This window comes from Scleropages formosus, chromosome 3, assembly GCF_900964775.1.
Source record: "Scleropages formosus chromosome 3, fSclFor1.1, whole genome shotgun sequence".
NCBI classification, from domain to species: Eukaryota; Metazoa; Chordata; class Actinopteri; order Osteoglossiformes; family Osteoglossidae; genus Scleropages; species Scleropages formosus.
The window spans coordinates 25,828,910-25,839,362 of record NC_041808.1 but is presented as its reverse complement, the minus strand read 5'-3'; the positions used below and the strand labels follow the sequence as shown (position 1 = coordinate 25,839,362).

Here is a 10,453-nt window from a genome sequence, read left to right as displayed (position 1 = left end):
TGGATGTAAATGTAAATACAATTTTATCAGTTGTGAAAGTACTAGTTCAGCAAGCCCAACATGTTTTTTACTGGGTTTGCATCTGTCAGTTTTGCAAGAAAACCCTGAACCAAGGAAAGTATTAGTTTTTCATATACGCTCTTAAAAGGAAAAAAAAGAGATAAATCTGTCTCCATAATGTACATCTCGATATTTCATTAGAATTTTCCCAAATGAATATAACTGAGGGGGGTGCGTTGGCGCAGTGGGTTTGAGCAGGTCCTGCTCTCGGGTGGGTCTGGGGTTCGAATCCCACTTGGGGTGCCTTGCGATGGACTGGCATCCCGTCCTGGGTGTGTCCCCTCCCTCTCCAGCCGTATACCCTGTGTTGCCGGGTTAGGCTCCTGCTCCCTGCGACCCTGTATGGGACAAGCGGTTTCAGATGATGTGTGTGTGACTATAACTGAAGTATAAAAGAAAAAACACAGATATAACAATATAAGAATAAATTCCTAGCTGTTATCATGTGTGAAGCTATACAGATAGCAGACTTTATTTTATTCCGGTGAAAACAGTCAAAGCAATAGCCATGACTGTCACAGTTTGTGGTAAAGCACATGTTTGTACACCTGTTCAGCCTTGGGGTGAAATACCAAGATAAAAATATAACTGCTTCTGTTTAAAGTCAAAATAACTGCAATTAATAATACAATAATAGTTATTATATGTATGTCCACTGTCTCACATCCTCACACACTTTAATATGACTTCTTAAGCAATCAGCAATAAAAGCTTTCCTGGGGCTGTTTTTTCTGTTGCTCATTGCTCAGCTGATGAGACAAGTTTTGTGCACAGAGGAAAAAACAAATGAGCAACATATTTACAGAAGTCAAGACTAACCCAAGAGAGACAAATAAATTGACTAGTTCTTTACGTAGTTACTCCTGTAATTTCACGTAAATGTATCTGTATATGGGGGTGCGGCGGCGCAGCCGGTGCCGGCTGTGTGGTGGGTCTGAGGTTCGAGCCCTGCTTGGGGTGCCTTGCGATGGACTGGCGTCCCATCCCGGGTGTGTCCCCTCCCTCTCCAGCCTTGCGCCCTGTGTTGCCGGGTTAGGCTCCGGCTCACCTCGACCCCACTTGACATTGTATGTGTGTTGATATATACTTAAAAAAAAATAATTACTATGAAAGGGGTTTGGAATCGTCAATATTCAAATGAAGTTTTATGCAGTTACTCGTGTGATGTACATTGATTCATGTGGTGGAAAGAAACAAACTTACGCATCACACGTCTGCATCTATACCTCCTTCTGCTAATGCAGTGTACACATTGTATTTTCCATGAGATATACATCTCTTTCGGAGAAAAGCATCTGCTAAATGAATAAATGTTAATGTTAATCTAATGTGGGGGGGGGGTGCAGCAGGTTTGGCTGGGTCCTGCTCTCTGGTAGGTTGGGGGTTCGAGTCCCACTGGGGGTGCCTTTTAACAGACTGGTGTCACATCCTGCATGTGTCCCAGCCTCCCACCCTGTGTTGCTGGCTTGCTGGGCTAGGCTTCGGCTCATCATGACCCCCCCCACCAGATCAAGCGGCCTCAACCAGTATGTGTGTAATGTAAATACTGTTTTTTTTTTCTTTGCTGTGCTTTTGCACAAACACATTTAAAATCCTTTGTACGCAGCTGGATTTTGCCGTGGATCGGTCGAGCTGAAATATGCTGCAGATGCTGTGTGTCGTGACCTTCCTCATGATCGCAATGTGGGGAATTACCCGGGCTGGGCCTTTATTTCCCGTAGGACTGCATGTTTGTCATTGGGATACTGTCCCTCAGCAGCCTCAGGTCACACATCATGCTTCTTCAGGAATCTGCACAACTGCCAGCAGTTCTTCCTCAACGCTTACTGCTGCCTGCCCTGCGCTGGAGTCAGTCCAGGGTTGATGGAACATTCTAGAACATGTCAGGAAACTGCCAAATATCTCTGGTCTAGCAGGCCTTTGTGAAGCAGTAAAAAATAAAAATAGTTTACATTTACTTCTTTGCTCAATGAAATGAAGCTGATTTGCCCTGAAAGGAGAAAAGCAGGTAGACATGTGTCATGTGGAAAATTCCTTATCACCACTGTTTCGCGTTATTAATATATATTTCACGCTGGAGGTTACTGTATCGCCAAATTTGAGAATCGGGAATTGTGGATACGGAGAGCAGAAGTATTATTTTGCTTCGGAGACGTTCTTCACATCTTGACCTTCATCTCCCTTTTGCGTCGTCCTTGAGACGTTGTCTGAGCGAGACCGAAAAACACAGCAGCGACAGCGGTGTATTAATTATCGCGGCCGGCAGGTGGCGCTCGAGACGCGGCATCGCGCTCTCAGTCAGACGCTTAAGCGCCACATGTCGCCGAAAGTACGGCGCACGGCAAGATCGGACTTGGCCCTTCCCGCGATCGCTGCGGTCTGTCACCAGTGGGAAGAAGACATTTATAAAACCCAAGATTGCATGCATGAGCAGGCGCTACCCCCTGTCTCCTGGACGACTGGAGTGTGTTGCAAAGAGCTTCCAAAGAGCGTTGGCAGGACATTTGTCTCTTTGACAGCTCAGACTCCTACCCCTGACATGAGGACCAAGGCGACCCTGAAGTTCACTGTGTATTAGGACAGTATTAGCATGATTTATTCATGGCTTGGGCTAATCTAATCAGTCTGACCTTCAAGCCATATGATGTTTTTGCAGTTTGTTTTTTTCTCTCCCTCTTGTGAGTCCATTATGGTCACACTTCTAACCACGAGAAGCAAAGTTTTAAAAGGGCAGGAACATTTCGCTCTTCTTGCTTATAAATCTGAGTCCACGTGGTACATAACAGAGTGATCCACCAAGGGTCATTATGCGGTCATTACATATGAAAACGTTTGGTTTAGGCATCTTAGGGTTACTTACTGAAATGGAATTGGGACAGTAATAGATACTGACATCATAAAGAGTGAAATGACACCACTGTTCAAGACAGTAGGTGGCGCGGTGGTTAGCAACACTGCTCTGTGTTTGAATTCCGCTTCTTCTTGTAGTACGTTGATACAGCGAGTAGCGCTACTGTCTCGCAGTGGTTGGTGTGAAAGGACATGGGTTTCATCCCCAGTCAGTCTGTGTGGAGTCTGCATGTCCTCCCTGTGTCTGTGTGTGTTTCCTCTGGGTGCTCTGGTTTCCTCCCACATTCCAAAGACATGCTGGTCAGGTTCACCCATAGTGTGTGAGTGACAGAGAGAGAGTGTGTGTTCCACTGATGTATGGATGAGTGACCCAGTGTAAGTAGTGTATCTAGCAGTGTAAGTCACCACGGTGAATAAGGTGTGTGGGCTCATAACACTACATAGTGTTCACTGAAAGTCACTTTGGAGAAAAGTAAAACCTTTCTTTCATCAAGGCACTTAGCTCAAACTGACAGAGTACATCTTGGAGTACCCAGCTGCATAGTGCAAGAGGTAAGTAAGTAGAGGTCGCTCAATGTTCTAAACTGCTTTGGTGAAAAGTGTCAGCTAAATGTATTCATAAATGAAAATAAAATGAATAACAAAATAGTACATAAATGAATAATGCCGGTCATGGAGATACAAGCCTAAATAAACACCAGTGCACTTTCTCCAAAATATCAGAACAAGAACGCAAGCATATACAGCTATAAAAGTACATCAAATTTTAGTAGAAGTCTTATTTGTCTCTTTGCAGAAGAGTGACTGCGGTACTAATGTTTTATTTAATGTTTTAATTCTAGCACTTTTTCAAAAGTAATGGAAAATCTGCCATGCGTGTCACATGAAGACAGATAAATGCGAGATAATGAGCGATAGCGCCCACCGCTCTGACGCCACATGGTCGCCCCTGACCCGCAGTGCCCGTCAAGGCAATGTGACGCCAATCAGCGGGCGACTCAAATAGCCCAGCAGGCGGACAGACGGCCTCGTGCATCGCAAACGCTTCACCGATGAAGATGGGAGATTGCTGGGTGGCTGTAGTGGACTTCCCCATGGTAGCACTGCTGCTGATGGCGCTGGCGGCGGCGCTGGCCGTTCTCGCTCTCCGCGGCAGAGCCGTCCGAGCCGGCCGCTCCTCCATCCCCTGCCTGCCCTCGCTGCCCCTGCTGGGTAGCCTGCTGAGCTTGAGAAGCAGCCCACCTCCTCACCTGCTCTTCACCCAGCTGGGTCGCAAGTACGGCAGCCCGTTTGCCCTCCACCTGGGGCCGCACTACACGGTCGTGGTGAACAACTTCAAGCATGCTCGCGAGGTGCTTCTGCAGCGGGGGAAGGAGTTTGCCGGGAGGCCCAAAATGGTGAGAAGAGACGCACGCTCTAGGATCACATTATTTTTATGTGTGTATGAGGGCCAGCAGGTGGCGTAGTGGTTAATGTCGCCACCTTTTGACTCAATGGACTTGTTAAAATCTCACCTCCTGCTGGAGTACCTTGAGCAAGGTATTTGTCCTGTCCTGCTACAGTAAAGACTACTCTGTAAAGGGGTACATTAATTTAAGAAACAACTCGTCAGCTCTCTTTGGAGAGAAGTATAAAATAAATGTGAATGTATGAGCGAGGTAGGGGGTGCGGTGGCGCAGTGGGTTGGACCGCAGTCCTGCTGTCCGGTGGGTTTGGGGTTCGAGTCCCACTTGGGGTGCCTTGCGACGGACTGGCGTCCCGTCCTGGGTGTGTCCCCTCCCCCTCCGGCCTTACGCCCTGTGTTGCCGGGTAGGCTCCGGTTCCCCGTGACCCCGTAAGGGACAAGCGGTTCTGAAAATGTGTGTGTGTGTGTGTATGAGCGAGCGAGGGAGAGCGGATGTAAGACTGCATTGCTGAAAAACGTATTTTATTTTGATCATTTAAAATTAACGCGTACGTAAAATTTAACGCTGCAATAAATGTAGAAGCAGTGAGAATGTATTATTTCTTTAATTTAATCATTTAAAAATGCAGTACTCATCATCCGAACCACTCGTCCCATACAGGGTTGCAGGGAACCAGAGCCTAACCTGGCAACACAGGGCATGGGGCTTGGGAGGGGGGGCACACCCAGGGCGGGATGCCAGTCCGCCGCAAGGCACCCCCAGTGGGACTCGAACCCCAGACCCACCAGAGAGCAGGACCCGGTTCATCCCACTGCGCTACTGCGCCCCCCTTAAAAATGCAGTAAAGTACAGTAATTGCAGCATGTAGCGCTACTGAAAGGAATGCAATGTCAGTGAGTAAAAGCCATTTGTCAAAAATGTATGTTAAGAAAGCAATATTGAGACTCGGTAGAGTAACAGAGTTTAATATTAATCATTCGGAGTTCACAACAATTTACATTTTACCCAGCAGAGTGATTTGGAATGACTGGAGTGATTTGGAGTGATTTTATATTTCCTTTTTTATTAGCTTGATCATGTCTTCAAAGCAACTCAGTATGCAGCCATTTGCAGAGATTTCCCCATTTATACTGTGGGCAATTTTTACTGCACACATGCAGGGTAAGTACCTTGATCAAGGGTACTGCGGCAAGAGGTGGGATTCAGACCTGGGCTTTGAAGTGCAAAGTTGCAGCTTTAACCACTACGAAACGTGCCGGCTCCATCTGACACACCTGTGTGCTCAAATCCATAGTAATAATAATAATAATAATAATAATAATAATAATGTGCATTTGTCCTCCATTGTTAGTCAAATGAGCTGTTATGGAGGGCTGAGCTCAATGCACCCACACATCCCACCCATCCTGCAGGTGACCACCGAGCTGCTGAGCCGGGGAGGAAAGGACATTGCCTTCGCCGACTACAGTCCCCTGTGGAAGAGCCACCGCCGCCTGGTACATGCCTCTTTCACCATGTTCGGGGAAGGCAGCAACACGCTGCAGAACATCGGTGAGCGGCAGGACAAGGCTCCTGGACGTTGTCCTCTCCAGAGAACGGGACGTCCCAAGGCAGCGCGGTATTTATGCGGCTGCGGATGCCAGTAGTTCAAGGCTGGATTGGTGTGAGCTGCAGCCTTCGCCAGCGCCGCTGTGTCGGGGTGCTGGAGAAGCTCCCGTGCTCATCTGGTAGCTTGTTAACTCATGCGTGAAACATGGATTAAAACAATATAACATCTGTGTTTGAGTGATCAGGAGTATTCGGTGACGCCGCATACCTTCGGGCTTAGATACTTCTCTCATAAGATGTCAGAACAGATGATTGAGGATTCCGGTTTTTTTTCACAGAGTCCACATCGGGCTGTTTACATTTGGTCACTTATCTGGCACTTTTCTCCAAAGCCGCCTGCAGCGTGAAGCTACCCGCACTGATTTATTCATTCAGACAGCAGGGTAATTTGTTTAGTATTAATTGGGGGTAAGTGCCTTGATTTAGAGTACTAGAGCAGGAGGTGGGATCTGAGCCTCGATTTTTCAACTACACGGGAACGGCTCGAACCGCCTGGCCACCTGCTGCAAGGTTGGGGTCTTTTGCTTCGACTGTGATGCGTAGCTGAGCCCAGCGTGTGTTTGTGCGCTGCCGCAGTGTGCGAGGAGGCCGCCAGCTTGTGCTCCGACCTGTCGGCCCAATCGGGCCAACCCGTTGACCTCGAGTTGCCGCTGATGCAGGCCGTCACCAACGTGGTGTGCACCCTGGTGTTTGGCTCCACCTACCAGCCCCACGACCCCGAGTTTCACAGCGTCATGGAGTACAACAGCGGCATAGTGCAGACCATCGCCAGGGGCAACGTGGTGGACATCTTCCCTTGGCTTAAGGTAGCCTGCAGTGACAGTCATTAGGCCAAGCAGACATCAGAAATATTATAAGCTACATTAAATATTAAAAAAAAAATAATTGATCATTTATTTCCCCCGTAGATCTTCCCCAACAAAGATTTGAAGAAACTGAAAGAGTGCATCCGTGTGAGAGACGAACTGCTAAGCAAGAAGCTGGAGGAACACAAGGTAACAGATGACAGTGCGAAAACCTAAAATACACTTGGTCCGCGCAGTACAAGTTGCTGAGCTGCAAATCTTCCAACATACAAACATTTTTCAAGCCTTTTTTAAAATTAATTTTCACTTGTATTTTTTTAATCCTTTCCCTGAAATTTGTCTGAGCAAATGCAACCCGTACTTACGGACCCAGCCTACGGCAGTCATTGAAACACATTGGTTAGAGCTGCCGCCTTCAGATCCAAAAGCTGCAGGTTCGAATTGTACCTTCAGCTGTAGTACCCTTGAGCAAGGTGCTTACCCTAAGTTGCTCCAGTAAAATACAGAACTGCATGAATGGGTAAATAATTGTAAGTAACTTAACATCGTAATTCTCCTTGGAGAAAAGCATCAGCTAAATGAATAAATGTAACTGTGATTTAAATGTAAATACATTCCACGGAGTAGGACTGTGGGACGGGCTTAAAACTTCTACCACGTTTGCAGGCGTGTGTTGCTGATCATTAACAAGATGACTAATGTGACATGTCTGCAAGATAAATTGATAAACACGTTGGGCTGAATAGGAGTTGTCGAGAATACTTTTACAATTATTCTTTTTAAAGTTTTTATTTAGATTTTTTTTTTAGTTTAGTCTGAATGAAGCTCACACTTAATATATTAAAATACCAAGCCTTAGAAAGTATTTTAATTAATCATAGGTAAATCTAAGACCACAGAGCCTCATTTGTCGACATCTGTGTTATTAAGCTTTTACTGATAAGTATTAAAAGTGACTTTTGCATGAGAAACATTACAAACAATTACAGCAATGATTTTTGGTTCAATTTCTGTTTGTAAGATGAATAGCCAGTGTAATAAAAATATTATTCTTAATAAAATTAATAAATATACTGGGTGACACAGTGGTGCAGAGGGTAGCACCGGTGCCTCAAAATAAGTGGGTTTGAATCTGGCTCAGTCTGTGCAAAGTTGCATGTGCTCCCTGTTTTCACTTTGGTCTCCTTCAGGTACTCTGGTTTCCTCTCACATTGTGAAGATGTGTTTCAGGTGAACTGGTGACTCTAAGTTGCTAGTGCGTGCTTGTGTGTGTGTGTGTTACGTTGCTGTGATGTATAGATGCATGAACAACGTACGTCACCTTGGATAAGGGTGTCGGATAAATACTAGTTAATAATCACTGTTCATCACATGGGAGAAAAGCATCTGCTAAATGAATAAATGTAAAGTTCATGACTTATCCCAGTGCACCGTGAGAGTAGAGACGGGTTCCGGACTTGGGATGCCGTGGTGCGTGGGGAATAAGACTCACTGGATGTTGCGGGATGTCACAGGCAACTTACAGCCCCGAGGAAACCCGCGACCTGCTTGACGCATTGCTGAAGGGCCAGAGAAGCTCAGGCGACGAGTCCAGCATCACCGATGACCATGTACTGATGACGGCCGCGGAGGTCTTCGGGGCAGGTGTGGAGACAACTTCCACAACCCTGCTTTGGATGATAGCTTTCCTGTTGCATCACCCTGAGGTACAGTACGGTAGAACAGAGTGTGTCTAGAGCATCACTGAGGTCAGCATGTGGTTAACACAGGGTAAAATGCCAGTTTTACTTTGAGTGGACAACCAAATGGCTCGCGCCTAGTAAACTTCTAGCGATGCCGCGGAGATGCAGTAGGTTCGGTTCTCGCAAAACGCTTACGATCCCGCAATGAGTGCGCTGTACCCCAAGGTCCAGGACAGGATCCACCAGGAGCTGGACAAGCAGATCGGACGCGACCGCATGCCGACGCTGGCGGACCGGGGCCGGCTGCCCTACCTGGAGAGCACCCTCTGCGAGGTGATGAGGATTCGGCCCGTGAGCCCCGTGCTAATCCCCCACGTGGCCCTGCGGGACACCAGGTAATCCGGAAGAAGAGCTTGCAAGCTAAAGCTGGCAGCTAGGAGCTCTGAGAAGGTGTGGCGATACGCGTGGAACATCGTGTTCTTGTCTCAGCTTAGGAGAACACAGCATCCCCAAGGGCACACGTGTGCTGGTCAATATGTGGTCCATTCACCATGATCCCCAGGAGTGGGATGAGCCCGACAAGTTCAAACCGGGTGAGACGGCAAAGTTCGGTTTCCGTTACAAAGCGAGCGCGCGCGTGCGTGACCGTGCAGTGACAGCACGGGCCGTCTCTGTGTCCCCCTCCTCCTCCTCCTCCTCTCTTCCGCGCAGAGCGCTTCCTGGACGCCGACGGTCAGCGCTTCTCCCCGCCTTGCTTCCTCCCGTTCGGCGCGGGACCGCGGGTCTGCGTAGGCGAATCCCTTGCTAAGCTGGAGCTCTTCCTGTTCTCCGGATGGCTGCTGCAGCGTTTCACCTTCACGGTCCCGCAGGGGGCGCCGTTGCCTGATCTCCAGGGACGCTTTGGGGTTGTTCTGCAGCCGCTGGCCTACACCGCCTCCGTGACACCGCGGCTCTGCTGAGTAGGCCGCGCTGGGCCTCAAGCGCTAAAACAAAGTTCACCCTGCAAACCTGCAAACTTGCTCTAAACTGAAACGGTAAAAATTACCCAGCCGTGTAAACGAGTAAATCAGCGTAAATATCTCAATGTTGTCAGCTGCTTTTGAAAGGAGCATCAGCAGCATAAACGAATGCGAACCTCATTTATATGGCCTACATAAGCGACACATCTTGCTTGCTTTTCTGTCTTCCTATATTAAAATGTCTGTGTGTATGAATGGACATAATCCAACAGTAGAATTCCCTTTAAAATGACACACTTTCTAGAAACACAAAATCAGACAAGGTAGAACACTAAAAACATAATCTTGAATGTATCCTACAAGATCCTCTTACCAATGAGAATAAGAGTGGAATTTTTCTCTTTACCGTAGACACAAGTAATAGTACCTTCAGAGATGTAAGTGTAAGAATAGCATATTGCAGTTTTAGGGTCTTTTTCCCACCTTCATCCTAGCAAATAGCACAAAACAATACTTAATAAAGTGATTTATTTTCCATATTGTAATCTATGTTGTGATTAAATGACACTTTTTATGTAATACACATATGATATCTCCAGTACGACAAATATAATGCAATAAGTGCCATTACAAAGAATAAACCAGGAATAAATAAAACCCATTTATAATTTACACTAGTGATATTGGTGAGGTGCGAACATGGAAAACTGTAACAAATACACTGCACCTGGAAGATATGTATTAAAAATATCAAACATATTTACAGATAGTGAAAGAATGAATGTTTTAGAATTATAGTGTATACAACAATTAATATTAAAATTATATATGGGACACACTGTGGAGCTGTATGGCTGCAGTAAGATAATAATAATAATAATAATAATAATAATAATAATAATAATAAGACAACCATTAAATCAGACATCTGAGAAAGAAAAATAACTATAGCAGTTGTAAATTTCATCAGTCACAGAGGTATTTACAAAATTTATTTTCACACAAATCTGCAGGTTGTTTTCAGGAATTTTAAGAAAGAGTCAATTGGTATACAGGACAAAATCTCAAACACAAAGTTGGAA

At 46.2% G+C, this 10,453-nt stretch overlaps 1 protein-coding gene across 3 annotated transcripts; it reads left to right on the top strand.

The window, feature by feature from the left end:
* The first annotated feature begins 3,888 nt into the window (after positions 1 to 3,888).
* On the top strand, positions 3,889 to 9,908 carry cyp17a2 (cytochrome P450, family 17, subfamily A, polypeptide 2). Of its 3 annotated transcripts, none has more exons than XM_018738709.2 (8): positions 3,889 to 4,307; positions 5,729 to 5,867; positions 6,501 to 6,730; positions 6,833 to 6,919; positions 8,245 to 8,374; positions 8,638 to 8,807; positions 8,907 to 9,005; positions 9,124 to 9,290. In XM_018738709.2, the coding sequence occupies exons 1-8, from the start codon at positions 3,963 to 3,965 to the stop codon at positions 9,202 to 9,204; spliced, it is 1,281 nt and encodes a 426-aa protein (XP_018594225.2). In that variant the 5' UTR covers positions 3,889 to 3,962; the 3' UTR covers positions 9,205 to 9,290. The 3 variants fall into 3 exon arrangements, with proteins under 3 accessions (XP_018594225.2, XP_018594224.2, XP_018594226.2); XM_018738708.2 differs by having other exon boundaries at positions 3,890 to 4,307; positions 8,245 to 8,436; positions 8,902 to 9,005; positions 9,124 to 9,908; XM_018738710.2 differs by having other exon boundaries at positions 3,890 to 4,307; positions 8,245 to 8,436; positions 9,124 to 9,203.
* Positions 9,909 to 10,453: the final 545 nt, after the last annotated feature.

What these genes read in the sequence shown, in the direction of transcription:
- cyp17a2 (XM_018738708.2), top strand. Translation starts at nt 3,963, where the DNA reads ATGAAGATGGGAGATTGCTGGGTGGCTGTAGTGGACTTCCCCATGGTA. An exon ending in AGAAGCTGGAGGAACACAAG is followed by an intron (nt 6,920 to 8,244) that starts GTAACAGATGAC and finishes GGGATGTCACAG; the next exon opens with GCAACTTACAGCCCCGAGGA. An exon ending in GCCCGACAAGTTCAAACCGG is followed by an intron (nt 9,006 to 9,123) that starts GTGAGACGGCAA and finishes TCTTCCGCGCAG; the next exon opens with AGCGCTTCCTGGACGCCGAC.